The 21,479-nt window shown below is 36.7% G+C and overlaps 1 protein-coding gene across 1 annotated transcript in view; it reads right to left on the bottom strand.

Moving 5' to 3' along the window:
• The window catches only part of afg2a (AAA ATPase AFG2A), a 152,089-nt gene continuing 130,610 nt past the window's right edge, over positions 1-21,479 (bottom strand). Inside the window, exon 16 of the mRNA XM_088637409.1 lies at positions 1-267. Coding sequence (XP_088493535.1) covers positions 82-267 — 186 coding nt within the window. The 3' untranslated portion in view covers positions 1-81. The remainder of the gene's footprint in view (positions 268-21,479) is intronic.

Here is a 21,479-nt window from a genome sequence, read left to right as displayed (position 1 = left end):
TTTTGTATTAAAATAATATAAGTTTATGTCATTTTCGTAAGTACACATGACTGTAATGTCATACAGTAGAAGGCAGATTTATTAGCAATGTGAGCCAGTATATAGGCCACTCTGCTTCTGGTAATTAACATAAGACTGGATGAGGGAATCTGGAATCCTCGGTTTTACAATCTCCAAAGCAGTTTCGAAGTGCTTTCCCCTGATGCACTTGGCATTGATGTCCTCCTGAAGAGCCAGAAGTGCTGCTTCCTGACACAGGGCCGTTATCTGTGGTAGGATACAAAACACAGACAAGGCAGCTCTTTCACCAATATAAGAAAACATTCTTCAGTTTCTTGCAAATGAAAGTCAGTACACATACAACGGCATTTAACTTTCTTCATGTCTTGTCATAGGTGTTCAGTACCCTCCTAAGATAAATAACTGGAGATCTGGGAAGAACATTAAGAGAAAATGGACAAGACATTTGGCACACTGGCTTGAGCTGTTATAGTCTTCCCAGTTAATTACATGAAAGGTTTATTCCAGTTGAGAATTGTACCATTCGTACAACTAGGTTGCAATGTAGAAGTTGTTAACTGCAGAACTCATTTAACACACACTTAACTTTAAACTTTGATAAATAAATGAAGAAAAACAGTATTGCTGCCTCTGTGTTTCCCTGTAATACATCTGAAAAACAGAAATACGAATGTCTGTTGCTTCTACTTGCACACACCACAGCAGGGTTTAGGATTGTTCTTTACATTTGCAAGCTTAAACACATTTTTAAATTAGGCTACGCAAGTTCAATGGAGATAACTGAGCAATATGCACTATGTGTTTAAGGTCTCATAATTTTATTTTATTTGCAATTCCACTATGGCGAGGTCTCTGGTAAATTCAGACCTTAAATTAAATTTTGTTTTCCAAAAAATATATGCAAAGTATGGTGTATGTTTGGTGTTTTGCCTTTTTTTCACCTTTTCTTGTGATTTTCAGATTTCAATTTCTCACACCTTAACTTTTCAGATGTTCATTTTTTTGATTAGTCAAATGTGAATGTCATATTTAGTCATACATACTTGAACAATATGTATAGACTTTTAAAATTGTATTCCTGTTAAACTATAGCTAGTTAACTTGCATCTATTTATTTTCTTTGTGTTTTCACAAGGTACTTGAAGCTATTTCTGATTTACTGCAGTCTCTAGAATTAGCAGTGACAGCTAATATGATGAAAGTCTACAATGCTAAAATTACCTGATTTCCAGAACGCAGGTGTCTATGTCAAAAGAATGATCTTACAGCACTAGAAATGATTCAAATACCTCTACTAAAATATGTGGTATAAAAGAATTTGAAAAAGGGCACACAGTTACACAGTAGGAAGAGCCAAATATTCACAGTACTTTCCAAATGTCTTGGGACAGCAAAGTAAAAACCATTATTTGTGCTTTACAGAAAAGTAGTCTGGATTTGCAGTCTTGAGATTAAAGGGAATGACTGGTACAATGCATCTTTAATCACTGGGTACATCCATGTGTACATTTGATCATATTAGAATAAACATGTATTTAGATACATGCATTTTTAATGATCTCCATAAGTATTGGGACATATTCATTTTAAGTACATTTCAGACTGTAAAAATTAATATTAAGTAGTATAATACTCTGGGGTAATAACTGCACAAAGCCTGCAACCTACTGTGTTCACCAAACTCCTTGTGTAATTATATGAAATTCTTTGCCAAATTCTTTACCATTTAGGTGCTTCCTTCTTCCTGGGTCTTGACTTAAATTGTTTCTTCTGCTTGGAAAATGTATGCTCAGTTGAATTTAAATCTTGATATTGACTTGGGCAGTCAAAGATTTCCCAATTTCTTTTCTCCTGATGAACTGAATTGGTTGTTTTGGGTCATTTGGAAGTATGGAAGCATTTTTACCTACATAAGCAGACAAAATATTTCTGTAAACTTCAGAATGAATTCTGTTACTAGTGACACTATTAGGTACATGACCTATTAAGACGAGTCAGCCATGATATGACTTCCACTATGCCTCACAGATGACGTGATGTTCTTTGGAACATGTGAAGCTACTTTCTTTTTCCACAGTTCAACTTTTCCATCACTTTAGTAAAGTAACTCAGTTTCATCTGTCCATAAAAGATTGCTCCCAAACTCTCCAGGTCCATCTTTGCACATACAAGTAAATTCTGAAGCATGGTGTGAGTAATTCCATGGTCTATGTATGGCCACCTCTGGAACTGACTTTAATAAATGTTTATTAAAATCACTGGGTTGAACACAAAGTATAATTTCATTTAAATATTATGCTACATACAAATGGAATTACTCAATACTAATATATATTGTACTTTTCATTCCTTTTAATCTAATTATTACAACTACAAACTGCCTGACTATAAAGCACAAAAAACAGTTAAGACATTGCTGTCTCAATACTTTCTGAGGACACTACGTTAATCTAGCCTACATACTAAAGTAGATTTTTCCATATTAAAATTTGTATGCATTACAAAACTGAACAAAAAGGAGAGGAAAAAATAATGGACTGTAATATTATTTGTTTTTCAGAGCAACCATTAACTGAGAAAGGTTAACTGAAACACATTGACAGTTAAAACTTTCTCCAAAGGTTTAATACATAAAAGAAGAAATAGCCATTGGTCAACAAGTGTCTATATTAAAACAAATCTGTTTCTACTTATTTAAGACTTCTGGAGCTTCCCACAATTTGGGTGTTTTCTCTTTCTGAAATGTTGAAGAGCTCACTAAAACATGTAAATAAAGTCATGGTCACAGGTGAAACTAATTTATCAGTATTAATCCTGCATTTATTCTGGAACCGTTCCAGTAGATGGTACACAAAAACACTACTGCTTGAGACCCTGCGTTTGCAACAGACCAAACATTCAGATAGCTTAAAACTTTTTCCATTTTAAACTTCTGAAGTTGGACCTACTACCAGTTTTAGTTTCCAATTAAAGTGTTAAGTATAAACTAGCAACGCTGAACTGAAACATCTGATCTCTTAGACAATAGATGACATTTGTCATTCTCATAAAAAAGTGACTCACTCACAAGGCATGCATAACATTTCCGAAAGGTCATAACATAAATTTCAATGTCATGGTTGCATAATTCCTCAAGGGCTACAACATTGTGCTAGACACTTCAATTTCCAAAAGAAACTAACAAGCCTAAAATGGCCAGGGAACTGCAATCACCCAAATACACCATGAAGCTAAAATAACAGCCAGCTTTCTACTACCTGAAAGACAGGATTTAAGCTTTAAATGTATGTATTTAATTAAATAACTAGAAACTTAGAAACCCGCTGCTCCTTAAAATGAGTTAATTAACTTATTTAAATTGATTTGCTTTTCTGCACTCCCCTGAATAGACACATTCTGTCTCTTGAAGACTAGATTGGACCAAAATGAAAGTATTTTTATATAACAAGCACAAGGTTGGTGTTGTTCACACAGAGCACAGGGATTTATTGAAGTGTTATGAGAAACGTAGAACATCTTCATGACTCCCACACATTGTGCTTCAACAATTACAATCTATAAAAGGCCAAGCTGATTATACCTATGAGAGCTGCAAATCCTTCGCCTTTTGCAACGTTCACAGAAATGCAATTCCAATATTAACCACATGATAGATTTATGTGTAACATGAGCGCTTGGTTTAATGGAAAATTTTAAACATTGTAAAGTGGAAGACAAAAAAGATTTGGTTAAGAAAACTTCCTTCCTACTTCAAGGACAAAAAAAAACAATAAAGAGAGAAGGAAAAATTCTTCCAGATCCTATGTGTCAACCCTATGAACTGGTTTTTGATAAGAAGCAGGCAGCTGTTGAGAAGCTGAAAACTCTTTTCACGTCACCAAGTATATGTGAGAAGACGTCAGGAATACAATCCCTTCATTCCTGGTTTTGCTCCTTTTGACATTGCCAAGAGGCTTTTGGTCACTAATAAAACCAAAGAAAACAGTAAAATCAGCTTGTGTCGTCTGCAAGCAATCACAGTTTTTCCAAAAGGGGTCCTTCAGTAAAGTACTTTTGGCCCATGGCTTCTTGGCTGTTTAGTAGATCCTATCCTTCCCACAAAAACAAAGCCACTGTGAATAAAAGGGCTAGTTTGTTTAGTGAATCTACATTTCACACTGACAGAAAACATTTTTCTCTAGGAGTTGAATCTCAACATGTCCGTTGAATACTCAATATACCTCTGTACAATATCTGAAACATCTCTGTTAGAAAGACAGAATTCCTTGTGGAACTAAACTGCTTCCACAGAAAATTCAAAGACATGGCAGGAATTACAGTAATACTCTAATAGTCTACTTTTAGAATGTTACAAGTGTTATTTGAAGCTCACGGCCAACATATCCTGCAAATACAGCACATAAATGACATTAATAGTACAACCTTTAGTTTAACATATTAGATGCATCATTAAGATAGCATTATTACAGGAGTTTGGGAGTCTGGGATTATACAAAAATTACATTTTAACATGTTATACATTGCTAAATGTACTGGTAACGTGATATTACTTTCAGAGTAAAAAAAACTTTGGCCTGAATATCACACCCCAGTAATCAGTGGGTTATTGGTCATCTGTTAAACTAGGTATGGCAGTTACCCAATATAGCTAGCAACTGTCCTACTTAACCATGTTAATGATATCTTTACACAGAACAGTATATCAGCTTGTTTCTACTAAATTCATAGTAAGGAAAAAAACTTGGAACAGACACGCGGTAGATACAAAATGAGAATATCTGAATGTAATGAAGCTTTTTCTTCAGATTCCTTAAAGTATCACTGTCAACAAACTGCACAAAATGTGAAGGGAACAAGTTATGTGGCTAGCTTCATACTTTAAGGGAATGCCAAGTACAGGACTAATTGAGCTTAGTTTTACTTAGCTTCTCAGAGTGTGACATTTTTTCTAATCAGTATGTAAAATCAAACATGTCACTGTTAAACAAAGCTGGCTGTCTTGGCTGGGCAGGTGCTCACCAGATGGCAGGAAATGGCTTTTCCGTCTCAAAAGCAGCCTAAAAACACTCGGCAGACTTTGTAAACAGTCGTGATGCCTAATTTTCTTCGAAGGGCTTCCCATCAAGCAGGGAATTCAGTTTGTTGTCTTTAAGCAGAGATATGAAATGATGAAGGCAGGCCTTAAAGGAATTATTTCCTTCAAAATTACTGAGTCAAAAGGGAAGGGTGTGGTGGTTGGTGTCAATTATCTGAAGAGCTAGTTTGCTCCAGCCACAGCTGAGCTTTTTACATGCAGAAGAAACAAACACACTCACACACATGCACACAGAAATACCACTCAGAAGCATCAGTGACCCACATCTCTGTGGAATCTGTGAAAGTATAAAACTCACCGAAAGCACATCACACAATATAATCTGTTTTGTTTTTTTAATTGATCCATTCACATTATTTCACTGAAACCAAAGTCTCTTTTTCTTCACGGCTGAGTTCTGTGCTAGTGATTGCAGGATTTCCATGTTACAGTTCTGTACGGCCGAATCTTGACTTTTTCAAGCCTACTGTACAGACATCCAAACATATACAATGTACAATTCTAAACAATTCTTGTGTAATTATATATTTAAAAAACTTAATCAGCTACATTTCAACAAAACTCAGATGCAAACACACAAGATGTGCATTTCTTTTATAAATGTGCATTTATAAATATGAAATAGGGATGACTAAATACAGGCTAGATGGGTAGCATGATATCCAACTGTTTCAGTTGTTTGATTACTTAATGTATTCCAGGCTACAGCCAAAAAGGCACTGAGAAGGCCTCTGGCTCCAGGGCATGATCACTAGCACACATAAATTAACAGACTGGATCGTGGCAGCTCAACTAAATTATGAATAACTTTATTTCAATACTGACATTTTCACACCATTCATAAATTATTGAGGCAATCTCTTCAATACATGGGATTTTTAAATGGGAAGTTCTGCTGATGCAGAATGGGTTTGAAGTTATATGGTTTAATTGTGAAACCTACTGTACCTGCTCAGATAAAGATCTCAAAGTTATACATTTATATTCGCACAATTTATATTGGCACTGTCAGGGATATGATGCCTTTCTCCCATCATCCCTTATATAAATTGAGATTTTTTAAAGATTTGCCTCAGTTTCTCTTAGGCAGAACTGGCAAGATATTAGCAAGGTTACAAAACAATATCCACTATGATCAAATGTCTTGACAGGTTCATGCCAGAAAGGTCACAGATGGATGGAGGTTATTCTGCCCATTGTACCCTACAGATATTAATTCCCCTTGACATCAATTAACCTAGCCAGAATACCTTTAGATATGGAAAGAGGCCAGAATATCAAAGTAGAAAACATGTGAGCTTCATACAGAAGTCACCCCAGTCCAGAATTGAGCCCAGCACACAAGGAACAGCAACAGTCATGGCAGACAGACAGGGTGTGAGATGTCCTAACATGAATTAGGTTTCAGAAGTGTTTAGGTTGTTCCTACAAAGAGCAGACTAAAGCCAGCACTGGATTTGTTTAAATATACTGCATGTACATAAAAAAATCCATTTGGATTAGGAGATACAATTTTTTTGCAACCACAACAAGGGTAGGCTTCCTCGACATTGATACGCTGTTGCTGGTTGGTAGTCGAGTTTATTCCCTGTGCCTAGTTGGTAATTTAACTGGGGTTAGCAGGCAAAGCAATCTGACTGCACTAGATGGCCAATGTGGTGTATATCTAACAGCGCAGAGAGCCAGATTCTCAAGTACAGATGAAATTCCGCTGAATGACATCACAGCTGGCACGTGGAAAGAAATTCCTTTGAGGTTGAGGCATTTCCACTTCCCATGCATCCCATTATTACATGCCCACAACATGAACTGATATCCTTTTGAGAACTTTCAGCTGGACGTCCTCCTGTTCTCCCTTTGCCTGTCCTCTGTTTACTGTCTCTGCTGCGCTTCATAAAAGGTTTGCAGATGCACTAATGCACTAAAATCCATATTTTTGCTGTGCTTGCTTGCGGACGTCATCGCTGGATGCTAGTCTATGTTTTCATTAACTGAAGAGGCAGGTGTGCAAGTTAACAGATTTGATTTCCTTTAGTTTATTTTGATACATATTAGATGTGAGTGACACCACTTTGATAAATGCTAGTACGACTCCATTTTTATTATATCATTACATTTTACTTTTTATACACCTATCTTCAGTCACTTTAACATTTAATTTGTGTTGTAATGAGAACTTTCTAAAGCGAGCGATACAGTTCTACAGTTTCTAAAATAACATTTTTCCTATTAGCAAAAATTCATAAAATTAATCAAATAATAATAATAAATTAATAAAAACAAATAATTTAATGTAATTTGAAGGACTAAATTGTATTGTAGCTGCAGCAGCCAAAGTGAATGAAAGGACATTTCTGGCAGTTTACTGGCAGTAAAACAATGATTAAAGAAAACAAGTGCTTGACATATTCACCAGATAGGTCCCTCCTGTACCTTTTCTGTAACACACTTCCAAAGACGGAATGCTTAAAACATTTATGATAATCAACCAGACCCTTTATCTTGATTTATAGATTAGTTTAAAGTCATCTTTACTGGAACAGAACATTCATACATATGATACATAGAATTTTCCTCACTATAATACATCCGTATACAGCCCCCTGAATCCCAGAAGATTGAATAATAAGGTTTGGAGAACATAATTAAACAGGGAGCCCAGGACATAGTCCTGAATTCTAAAGTTCAGAATGCATTGTCACAAGGCAATGACAAATACACTTGCAGACATGAAATGTATTTGTAGAGCTTTCAATAGATGAAAAAAGAATATGGTTTTAAAAAAAGGTTATGAGAAGATAATACTTTATGTAAAAACTGGATAAAAAAGCTTGCATCAAAGAGATACCTTTAAATAATACTTAAAAATGAAATAATATAAATAATATCAAATACTACCACATCACCATTCATCAGATATTCGATATTTGAGATTTGAAAGTTCTTGGTGGCAAATTGTTCTTAATTGCTTGTGATACTGCAAAGGAACATTGCTGTGAACAGTGGTGTTCTTCCTAAAACTATTATGCCGGCTCATTCCTCTTAAAACTAGGAGATACACTTACAAAAAGAGTAAATCCCAATTATTTGTTTAGAATATATATTTTAATATGATAGGCTCTCCTTGCAAATGCTTTGTATGAACTTTTAACTTACGCAACCTAAGGAACAGAAAGCTCAAAACTGAATGCCGTGTAAGGAAAGAGTCTATTTTGTGAGTTTAAAAAATAAAAATAAGTTATAATACACTGATTAAAAAACACCCATCAATTTTCCAGGAAGAATGTTTCTGGTAACAAACACCATCAGCTACAACTTCAAATTTTCAGGGAAAAAAAACCCCAAAAGAAATATTTATTGCCTTTCTTAATACAACATTAAAGAAAGATTTATAAAAGAGTCAGATGTTATCATAAGAGGACAACCTCTGTTGATGGAAATGGACACAGCACCTGGCCAAAAATATTCGCAACACCAGTCAAAAACAATACCTTTTGCAATTATTGCTCCTCGGGCAAGAAACACCATTAGCAGTGCATACTACATTCACACAATACTGCTCAGTTCTTGTATCACAGGTTTAATGAGGAAACTGTTTATTCTGTACCTGTAGATACACACAAAATGCTTGTGCTATCAACTCACACTATGTCCCTTGCAGACTATATTCACTCCCTCAGACAAATGTACACATTTATAAGAGCAGGTCTATAGAAAATCCCGTCATTCTGCATTATGGAAATCGTTCTCCCCCCTTGCATGCTGCTTTGCTTTAAGGCGGACTAATCAGGTTGACATCTACCACCGCTGATTATATTGGCCCTAAAAGACTTCTTAAGCAAATGAAAAATATTGACTTCCATTCCTAAAAGCCCTGCTTCCAATTTTTTGGAGGAAATTAAATAATGTATAAATCAAACGCCCGGGCCTGGTCCCAGCCAGAAATAAAATGTTTCATCCTCTAAAGGCAAAGAGGAAGTGTCTGCTGCAGCAAGGACATGCCAAGAGAAATAAAGCCTAACCTCAGTCCCATGTGAAAGCCATTTAAAATAATCACAAGGGGGACGGAGCAAATGGGTTAACAGGGCTACATACTCACAGGCAAGGACACATGTGAAGAAGGGCAATGTGGTAACTCCACACTGTGACGCACTTTTTGTACCAATGAAAATGTTTTGAAAACCGTGGGCGTTATTTGGTTAAAGCTAGAGTCTCCGTAAGGGGAAAGTAATGTTACTGGGAGGGAATGTGCTACAGTAAGACAACTTGTCACAAATTATGACTTAACAATTTTGTTTGGCACGCTGACAGTATACAAGACTTTGAAACGCATTCATTGATTATTACAGCAGAACATCTCTTTCTATTTGGGTTGGAATTGCATGTTAAAAGGAGAAATAACATCCCAAACAGCACAAAAAACAAAACTGAAAGGCAATATTGTGTTACTCATGTACAGTTATTGTAGGCAACGTCTACCAGATTACATTCAGTAAAGTCACTGTGAGCTTAATTGTGTTCACCCTTGGCCATGTATTGGGAAACCTTCTTAAATTTGTAAAATAATTCCTGTGGTTCATGAGGACTCGAATGCAATTCTAAACTCTGGGTCATAACTAAAATCTGGTCCTCATTCTCCGGGCTTCCTAAAACACCTTATCTGGCACAAAATTAATGCAACCTCCAACACTGCAAAGTAAAATAACAAACAGAATGACACACAAGCAAATGTGAAATTGTAATACCCGGTATTGTCCCTGACTGTGACTGGGATTAGTGAAAACGTCTAACCTTACACCATCTGCAAATTAAAAACCCCAATCTGTTCAACGGAAATCTGCCATCAAGTACTGAATTTCTAATCCACAATTGCTGGGTGGATGGAAGCTTTGAGTTTTTACAGAAGGGATTAGACTTCCTACTACAATGCTTCATACTCCATTTCTGAATTGATTTTGTCGGGGTGGATAGTAAAGTGAGGAGTATTACAGGGGGAAATGAGTAAGGAGCAACAGGCTCCTCCAGCTGGTCATCTTTTTATTCCATCAGGAATACCCTGTTTATAAAACAGGGGATTTCTTGGAGTAATCTGAGTGAAGTATCTTGCTCCAGGGTACAACAGCAGAGTCCCAACTGGGAGTCCAGAGCCCAGCCCACACTGCTGCCTTACATACAACGTAACATGCTGGATATTCTACAGTATGTTCAGCAATGTGCAGAGCATTCAGCAGAGATCTTCTGCAGGCATCCAGGGAAGTCACTGTTTTGCTGAGGGATCTGACTAATCCCAAATCTTATTCCCAGCAGTGGGGAGACAGCTTGGGGATTCCTGGTCACACTCGGCCACTGACATCACAGACTTACAAGGACTGATATCAGAAAACAAAAATACAATGTTGAATAGAAAACTGCACAGAAATTAGAGAAATAAAGACAAAAATACAAATGTTCCAAAAAGGAGAAAAAGGAAAGCTCTAAAAGCCTGACTAAACAGATCAATTTTTAGTCTAAATTTATAAACTGTAAAAGAGTTAACATTTCTCTGATTGGCAGGGAGTGAGTTCCAGGGTTGAGCAAGGCAGCAGAAAGCATGCTCCCTGATCATGTTTGTACTTCTAAGGTACTACTAAAAGGTGTGTCTCAGTAGAGCACAGTACCATATTTTGTGAAACAACTTTGCAGTTTTTTGGTTAAGTCTAGGTTAATTGTCTTACATCCATCCTTCTAAATATTTTACATAGCCCCCAGAAAAACAGTTTTTTGACCAGAGTTTTATCCAAGAAAAAGTAATTAAAAAAAAACTTTTTACCATTACCTTTTTTTTAAATTCAGTAAACTGGCAGAAGTAAACAAAAACACAAAGTAAACCTTTACCTAATACAATTATCTTGCACTGAAAAACCACAGGGAATGAAATACAACTGCTTTACTTGTGCTTCGATGTAAAACTTCATCATTATTTGACAAATTTCCAAGCCTGCACAAAACTACACAGGGCACTCTGAGGATTCCAAGAAACTAACAGTCTATTTGCAACTCTGCACGTTCTTAAGGGTCAAATTAGATACCTTGACTTAAAATACCCTTTCAGAAAAGTTACTGTCATCCATTTCAACACAAAAGGAAGCAGAAGAAATGCCAACACAAAAGGAAGAATGTAAACAACTGGAAGGTGAACCCCTGCAATAATTTTCAAATGAACATCTGAAGAAACACCTGTGCCAGAACTATTCTCCATCCATATTCAGTGTTATGGAAGAAAACAGTGTGCATATTAAGGGCATGTTTGTCCTCACGCATTAATCCGGGGAATGAAAGCAGCACATTCTCTTCTGCCTCGGGATAGATGGCATATTTACTAAACATGCCCACACTGGATTAGTCTAGAGACCTTCTCTTCTGAATGCTGTTTCTGCTCCACTGTGTATAAATGTAAACATGTGGTGTCAAACAGCCCTGTCTGTGGAGCTGGTCATGCTGGTTCCACCTGTAGCCTTGACGCTGGGAGTACAGTGTGTTTCACTCATGGCCTTAATGGGGGAGAGATCACTCAAAAAAGGATGCAGTGGATATATCTGAGTCACGGGCTGGAGGAAAAACATATGGGTTCTGAGCAGTTAAAACAACAAACATTGTGTTTGCTAGGTAGAACATTAATGATTAAGACCTGTTTTACTGTGCTATTGTGCTTTTCGGGTTGGGAGCATAAATTATATATTTTTTGACTATTATAAATGAAGAGAGATGGGAGCCGACTTGTTCCAATTAAACAAATGAAACATTCTTGCAAAGCCCTATATGAATCTCTCCTTTACTAGAAGGGGCATGGGAAATAAGGTCTGCAAAATAACATGCATTAAAGACTTTTTGTTTCTCCCTAGGGGTGTGAGGAATTGCTTTTAGAGGTATAGCATCTAAGCATCTGCAATATTTTGTAGCTTAAAACCCAACCCCCATTCTCATATACAAATTCTGTTTGTGCTTCAGCTGGAGGCAGAATAAGTTGTGTCCAACTTTTTCAATCCTTGCTTTGCAATGTCACTGTAATCTTTATCTCAGCTGATTCCTCTTGAAGGGTACTCTTTGTATTCAGATCCCTGTAAACTGCATCACCCAGGCAGCTGATGCATTGCTCCTCGCCAAAACACTCATTATCAAACAGGATGAGGAAGTGTACTTTCTGTCTGCATTAAAAACTCAATCAGCTCTTCTGTTCTTGTTTGATTAAGGGGAAGATTGCTTACACAAGAACGAGACAAAGAATAACTGTGAGCTGAATACTGCCTACAAGTTTAATGAAGCAGAAAAAAAGTTATTTCAAATACATATAATGTATATAGATACTACAGAATGAACAAGGGGAGGATAGATTACCAAAGACTATGAAAATGATAAGTTTTAAACTAAATGTGCATAAAAGAATGCAATTAAACTATACATATCTTGCATTGATAAGTAGAAACATACTTTTTAAACAGAGTAATGTCCAAAGAATGTGTTTATGAAATTGGTTTTGCAGTGTAAAAATGGTGATATACAGGTGTATTCAATATATACAAAGCAGAATAGTTATTCTTGTGGGACGGTAGGGAGCACAGGTGAAATGATAATAACACCTTGTGGGGGCAGATTCTGCCTTATACTAGGGCAACAAAGTACTTTTGTATTATAAGCAGCAGCCCACATCTGCATAATTGCCCCTCCAACCCCTAAGACCCCTAAGTACTGCCACTGACATCTTAATAACCGAAATATTTGGATTAATTATTGAAGGACGGGCTCAGAGGGCTTCATCTGTAGTGATTGGTCAAGTCATATCACAGATGTGCTGCCACGGATCTTTTCAGTGTGGAGTGTGATACAGACATCAGCAGACATGGTTACTTCTGCCAGATTCTCCAAAACATCTCAGCCAAGCCCTGGCTAATCACACCCCACAGAGTACACATGCAAGCTTGAGGCACAGTGGACAAGTTATGGGTGGAAAACACACTAACGCAGGAAAATAATTTCAGCTGTCTTTCACATGACACCTGCCTGCAAAAAGAGTTCCCAGAAATCCCCTTCCTGGGATATCCTTCTGCAAATCCAGTGCTTGAGCTGTCTTCAGTCACACCCATGTCAGTCCCACAATATGAAACGATGTACCTGACTTTGTTTTGAGCTTGGTTTACACTTCCGGTTCATTATTTATCAGGAGGGCAGATCCATTTCTATTTGACTTCATTATGATTGCCATTGCAGAGAAAAATATTTTGTACCGCGACACATGTAATGAATTACAACTGCTCACAGGTTTCCAGGTTTGCCAGAAGGCCTAGCAATAATAAAAACAATTTGTGAGAAATTGCACTGTGAAACAAAGAGACACAAAGGCACAAACATTTGCAAGGTGTTAAGGAGAAAATAAATTTCCTGTTTGAGGTTGTTTAGCAAAAGGCCAGCTGCCTTTCATTGAGGTGCTAACTACAGTTCTCTGATGTATACCAGCTATACATCTCCTGCTGGTGGCCTAGAGCACCTCCTTGGAGGTATAGTACAGAGACTTCTCAGAGTCACTAATGGGAAACTATTTAAATTCCACTAAGCCGCCTTCTATACCACAAACAACATTGACAACAAAACAAGCTTGTATTTGAATAAGTAATTATACTCTAAATTATACTTAATTTCTATGCATTTATGCATGTTTATGTGAACAAATATATAAATTGTGTGAAGAAAATGTACTGTATAGTGTATGTTTATAGAATGTAACACCTGATCTGATTCATCTAAAAGAAATGGCAGTGAAATTGATGTTTACTTTTAAACAACAGTGCACTATTATTACTTTTGCACTATTATTACTGTACATAAAATGGTTGCAGCTTTGATAAGAATAAAATGTATGTAAATGGCAGAAAATACTAAAATTATCTAATAATTCAAAAGAGCTAGCTTTACGTTGTACACTTATGTTAAGAGCAGCAGAAATGTATGCCCTCGGGTTTAGATTTATACTATTCCAATTTGCTCTTAAATTGAGGACTGTAGCCCTCTAAATGCAAAACAGCTAAAAACGAAAAAAGTCCCAATTTCTTCTTATGCTCATCTAGAAACTGAGCTCCTCAGTCATACACTCTGTTAAAAATCAAGGATGCAATCCTTGCCTGTTGTGAAGTAACACAATACTTTAAAACAGTTCAGGTGGGCAGCTGCGTCAGCGTGCGCAGGCTGCAAAGGAACAAGTAATAGCTGTATTCCATGCTGAAAAGAGAAGAATGAAAACACAATCTTTCGGTTGTGGAGCCTTGTTCGGGTGACACCCAAAGCAGGCTCCACAGCCGAAACGTGTTTTCTTTCTTCTCTTTTCAGCATGGAATAAACCTATTGCTTGTTCCTTAATGCTTTAAAACTCCCATTCTCTTCATGATAAAACAACTCCTTCCTCCAGGCATGTTCCTCACAGGCTTTTGTCCTGTGTGTTGAAACAAAGGCTTCAACAGGTCTCCTTGAAGCAACTACTTTGAATGACTATCCCTGCTGTAAAGCAGTGTCCCTCATTGTCATTCACCTATTTACAATCCGTGATGTTTTTCTTTCTTTTTAAATATCACTTAACACTTTTCTCTTACATATATGTATTAATATGTACTAATACATCATAAAGCCAGTTTATAATCTTGCATCATCCAGGTGGGTGCTACACATTGGTGGTGGGGCAGGTGTGTCCCCATTGCCTGTAAAGAGGTTTGAGTGGAGTGTATAAAAAAGCGCTAAAAAAGTGTAAGGAATCATTATTATTATTATTATTATTATTATTATTATTATTATTATTATTATTATTATAGTGTGCTATAAAGAAAAAACTATACCTTAATCAGACAGTTTAGACAAGCCACATATCTTAACATTTCTGCAAACTATGAGACAAATTTAGTTTAATTGTGTTCAGCAACAGAAAGCCAAGATAGCTAGGTCTTGTAGGATGTATGAAATGTGAGATTATGTAAAGTGTAATCTGGTAAATATACTGTATAATAAAAAGAAGAAAATTGAATCTGAAAGAGAGAATGCACAAAGCACTTCTTCTATATTTTCCTAATACCTTACGTAAACAAAGTTCATATGTTGACCATAGGTACATATGTTAACTTTATGGTGATAAAGCACTTCAGAATAATAAATTGTTTTTTTCATTATGTTAAGTACTCCTTACGTTGCTCATATCATACCACAACCAATTTTAACTAAGCCAATACAGATAGCAAGACAGATCTGCAAGGCTTTCCAAAACAATAAATCTTTTGACAGTTATTTTGACAAAGAACTGCAAGATAAACAGTCCAATAAGAGGTGTGTTTTTCTTACATTCCTTTTAAGGCAGGTGCGAGCCAAAAATACTGAATGAACGCTTGTATTGTTGTCAAAAAAGTCAATTTCAGAAGATATGAAAAAACACAGAAGAATGATTACTATTAAACATAAAAAGCTGAAAACATGGGACCTATCTGCTAACAAAGCACAAAAGCTAATATAAAAGAAATACCTTGTATTACTTTGGCCTGCTAAATCTTACCTCGAAATGTTTCAACATGTAGGGGATCACCTGTTTCACCTGGATCTTTTGACTCTAGTGAAATCATCATTTTTCCATCAGTAAGATAGTTACAGGTTTACCTGATATTCTAATTGATCATGGCAGAAATTGAAAAATAAGCATCTGATGGATGTCATAGAATAACCATTACTATCAGCATTTTCTTTTAAAGTAGGATGATATGTAAAATGTGAAACATTCACACTTTTAACATGGATACCTTTTCACAAGGCGAGATGTCTCTTATTTTATGGTCAACTTGTAAAAAAACACTGGTTCTAATGCCTTGATATTTAAGAACACCAGCCTCAGGTAAAAAAAAAACGTATTTGCCAACAAGACTATATATTAGTGTGTGTTCAATAAAAGCTTCCACGCAGAGGGCAGGACAAGTCCCACAATCACATTAGGGGTCTGAAATTAAGATGAGAAACTCAAATTTATGTGGAGGGGACAAAACAGTCAGACAGCCAAGTGACAAAACTAAAGTGCAAAAGGAAGCAGCTGTCTGACTGCAGGATCTGTGTGTGTGGTCTTGGGCTCTTCCAGGTCTGTGTGAGGTCGCAGTTTAAAGTTGATTTGATTAGCAATCGTGAGTTGCAATCGGGGTATTCAATGGGGGTTTCGAAAAAAAGTCTATCACATTCCTTGTAGTGAGGCTGAAAGCATTTTTAGATTAAAACATAAGGTAGTTCAAGTCATTATGAAAAACACTGAAATCTGAACATACAGTAGGTAACCTGAACATTGATTTAGAATTCTAAATTGCGTGCTGCAGAATAATAAACGAGTATTAAACAATGTGAGATACTGTTAAACTACACTTGTTTTTGCTAAAAAATCATCAAAATTTGTGTATTTATCTGTCATAGTTATTTTTTGTCCAGTAAACTATTTATACCTTTATGCTCAAATATACTGTTAAGAAACGAAGAAGGTTAACAGTCTTGAATTCCCTTACTTAAGTGCCCATGCTTCTTTCTGACAGCTAGTTTTAGGTGTCACACTACCTTGGCTACTGATATTCTTTTGTTCCTTTTCAAACATTTTACATATAAAATGTCTCACTTAAAAGTTTACATTTGTGACTTGTGTCACCAAACAGGGCAACTAGGACAAAAAGGGCTGTAACACAACTCCCTTTTCAGCTAGGACATGAAGCGAAACATTTCTTTTGCTCACTCTGTCCGAGCTAGTTTGTATTCTGAGGATCTTTGAGCCATTTGCTCACGGTCTCTCAGGCTCAGACTCCTGCACTCCAGAAGCACCATTCTTGGTGTCAACACATTTATCTTGTTTATTCACATGCCTCAGTCCTTCTGTTCTTTGAAATCACTGTGCTCCTAGCTCGCAGACTCCCGGGCTCAGTGAGCCTCACACTTCTGGTTCTTCAGTCTCTTTTGGGAAGCAGCAGTGGAAGACCCTTGACTTAGTCATTCCCATTTGGACTGAACGACTTTACCACCTTTTTTACTTTACCAGCTGCCAGACACAAAAACAGTGTACCCCGTACCTCGATGACTCTTTTCTCTAGGAGTCAACCTGCTCCTTGATACCTCACATTGAGTCCACTCTTGCTGATACCATACATGGAACCCATTCTCTGCTCCTATGTGGACTCCCATCTCCTGCTCCTTGATGTAACATAGAGTCTGCGCCTGCTCTTCTGTGGAGTCTCTCTGTAACTCACTCACACTCAATTGCTGCTGGGTCACTCACAATCCGCCAGTTAGGCTCGGACTTTGTTTTCGCCTCTAGGTGCTGTCATCTCTGCCCTTTGCCACCAGGTTGTGTCTCAGAAACTGGAGACTACACGACACAACTCATAGTCTCTGGTAACTTGAGCTCAAGCCCCAGACTCACACCACTTACAACTCACAAACCCCCATGCCTCAACTTCATGCCCTGGGCTGAGTGCCTGCAGCTGCTGATGCACCTCTCTCTCGTGCCCAGCCACCACTGCCTTCATATAACTCACTCACAGCTCCCGGCACATCTCTCTCTCTCTCTGGACCTCGCTGTCTCACAACTGGAGCATCTATCAGTCATGTGCAGAACTCAGTTTCACTCACCTCACATACAGCTTCCAACTCGTCCTCCTCGCGCCCCTGACCTTGCAGTTTTCTCAAGAGCTGTTTCTCTTTACATCACCCGGTTCCTACAGCTGTGGTTGTTCAGGTACATACTGAACACTTCAGGTGCTGTTTGACCTGGCATGCCCCACCTTGGACAGTGTTACAATATATGCATATATAGCCTTCAATTTGTTCAGAAGTCAGTAGCCTGTGTACAATCGAAACACTCTACATCACTATATAAAGAGCTTAAAAATGAGAGGAAGCCATTTGAAACATTTTGCTTATTTGATAATTTAATAGCTAAGTGAAACTAAAAAGCTGACTATCTGTTTTTTTAAAAGTACCCAGATTTGGGAACCCAGAATCACCTGGCAGGGAAGCCTGTTCCAGCACACATACAACACTTTGTGTTTCCTATTCTCCACTCTAAATTCTATTCCATTCTATTCTCTAAATTATTTTTCTTTTAGTTTCAACATGAGTCCTTGTTTCATTCATGAGTGTGGAAGAGTCCCCTGGATTAGCCCTACATACTCCAATACTCCTTAGGATTTTAGATACTGGATCAAGCTCTTTGCTTCCTTAACCTTTCTGTATCCGACAGTCCCCTAAGACCAGGATTTCTTGTTGCTGTTCTTTGAATGCTTTCTAATGCTATAATCCTTTTGTGGTATGGTGATCAAAACTGATTTTTAAAAAATCAACTTTGTTCATTTTAAAGTTTAATCATAACTTCCACAGATTTAAACTCAACACTTTGTTTTAGGCACTCATGCTTTCTGTTTGTTTTTTTTATTTAGATTTCCCCACATTATCTTTTTGAGAACACTTTGGAATCTATATAAACAGCCAAATGCCTTTCATTTTGTTCATGCACAACTTCTTGTAGATCCAGATCACCTATGCTATATATAGTGTATATTCCTACTACCAGTGTGTATTACTTGGCACATGTAAAATTTTATTTCTCATTTGTCCACCCAATCCATAATTATTTTTGTAATTTACTCTTCACTGTTTCTCCACTTCTCATATTATTGTATCTACTGCAAGTTTAACTAAATTGCCTTCTTTATTAGAATCTAGATAATGGAACAGGAAGAGCAATGGGTTTAAAATGGATGTCTGAGGTACACCACTGCTTATATCTACCCAATTAGAAGCTGTTTCTCTTAGGATGCCTTTTTGTTTCCAGTTCATTAACCAGTTCTCAATTCATGTCCACACATTATCTTGGATTCTTTTGGTTTATCTTTCAATTTAAGAATTAACCTTTTGTGGGGGACCTCATCAAAGGCTTTCTGGAAGTCTGTTGCATTAATGACATGACATTAACGACAACTGATGTTAAATGATATTTGCTTGCTTGAAGTATTCTTGCATTTTATTCAAACAGGAGCTTCTCTCTCTTAGGCGAAACAATACCTTTTTTTCTAAACATTTTTTTACTTTAGATCTAAATGCATTTACTTAACAGTGGGTCACATTTTACTTTCACCAGTAAAATATTTACAGAGTGATATCAGGTTACAATAATGGGTATGCTATATAAAGTGTGTACAACAAAATAATAATTCACAGGGTGGCAAAAATGGACTCAAAAAGAAACAATGATACTTTCCATTTAATTGCAGCATAATATTCATAAGCTAAATAAATTGCATATAATGCTTATATAGTTTGTTTAAAGGTGAGTGAAAAGTTAAAAGTTCTCACTGATTCCACTACCTTACCTCTTGATAAAATAAAAAAAGCTCCTAAATAAAAGACTCTCATATCACTGTTAGCACTGATGGAAGAGGCAACAGTATCTCAAATTAACAGTCAATAAAATTAGTCATTGGCAACAAATTCTTATTTTCCATTCACCATCAGTACTCCCATTCATACTAAAAAAAACAATGTGGCACAAACGAAACGGTTGTTATGAAACTGTAAAAACTATGAATTCATTATTTTTACAGTTCAATCCTTGTACTAATTTCATCTTTACATGCTTCCTTACTTTGTTACATTCTTGAGAGGAATAATCTGAAAAGCTTTGTGTGGTTGAATGTCATACAAACAAGCTGCCTGTGGCTTCCCTCAAGAAACAGCTGGATGAGATCTTTGGATCAATTAATTACTGAAAAAAAGATCCACGAGCTAAATGGGCATTCATTTGTTACTGTTCTTATGTTCATATTTCATAGAAATAGCCTGCAAATGTATTTATCAAAATTACATATTTATGGCTTTAAATAACAACTCATTTCAATGTTACCACCACAAATCTCAAAAGGATTAGCCAAAAAAGACATTTCAATTTTGGTAACTGTGAAGGAACTTTATCCGTAACACAAAAGAACTGTTAACATACAATAATCATAGTAGCATCACCTAGTAAAGAGTTAAGCAAAACACACAGAAAAACAAGTACATGAGCAATGTCATTTTAATTATGCAGTGGACAGCATTGAGCTCTCAGAAATATTTTTTTTGTCTCCAATTACATAGCCATCCACAATCAGACTTGCTTGTTATCCCTCACAGAGCTGACATTTATTAGGAAACCTTTCATTTTCACATTACCAAGGCAAAGCAGAGCTCTTCCTGACCATTTTAAAGGCATAGAGTGAAGGCTGGAAGTAACCTTAACCACCCAGCTTACTAAATGAAGTGCAGAGTGAAGAAAAAAAATATTAGTCTAGACTGCAAGCGGGATAAGCCTTTAAACGATACAGTGAGTAGCATGGGTTTTCAATTAAGCAGTACCCATGTTTCCGCAGCTTTTAACCTGTCATTGCCAACAGCCACTCTATTTAGACGACTTGCATGAAGGTCTGGGAGCCCTTTTGAGAATAACATACAAGAGCAGTCTGGGGTTGACAGCCAGCCTGTTCTTTTTCCTGAAAAGCAGGTGTTCCTCATTATGCACAACACTTCTGTAGTGTTATAAATGATTGCCACTACTAAAGCAGTTTTATACAGGTGCTTCAAGAATATGAGGGTAAAAGCACATTTAGTACCACCAACCATTTTATACACATTGCTTCAAGATTTGAAGGGAGGTGCAGTCTTTAACATCTCCACAGCCAGCCAGTCAGAAGTTTCAGACAAAGATAGTCGGTAATCAGGAGATAGGTGGTAGATCACTTGGATTATTCCAGTTTATGTGCACAAATTTACATTTAATCAGAAACATTTCATCAGCCTGCACTCAAAATATTTTTCCATATGTGAGTATGAACTAAGTCACTTTTAAAGCTGAAGTTCAGACTTTTTATTAGGATTGCAGTGTCATTTCATTTTATATAACACAGGTTCAGATATCAACATCCGATTACTGCCTTCTCAGTCAGGAAGAAAAAGTCTGCTTACTTAAACAGAGTTTTGTGATGATACATGCACAATTTCAATAGCAGCATTCAGTACACATATGCTTTTATGATCAAATAGCTCAGAGGCAATGCCTTAGTCTTGACTAGTCTTGACTTTTTTTTAAAAGAGTGCCTTTTTTTTTCAATACATCCTTCTTAATCTTCATATCAGGGTGATTGCCAACACCTAATACGAAGTTCAACTTATCATTTTCTCATTTCATTATTTTAAAGAATAAATATAAATTACTCAGGCTACCTCTTAGAAACACATGAAGTTAAAAAAAACGAGTTTACTTTGGCCTTCTAGAAGAACAAAAAAAAGTGTGAAAGAAACGGAAAAA

This window comes from Lepisosteus platostomus, chromosome 1 (assembly GCF_059453375.1).
Source record: "Lepisosteus platostomus isolate fLepPlt1 chromosome 1, fLepPlt1.hap1, whole genome shotgun sequence".
NCBI lineage: Eukaryota > Metazoa > Chordata > Actinopteri > Semionotiformes > Lepisosteidae > Lepisosteus > Lepisosteus platostomus.
This window is presented reverse-complemented; position numbering and strand designations above follow the sequence as displayed.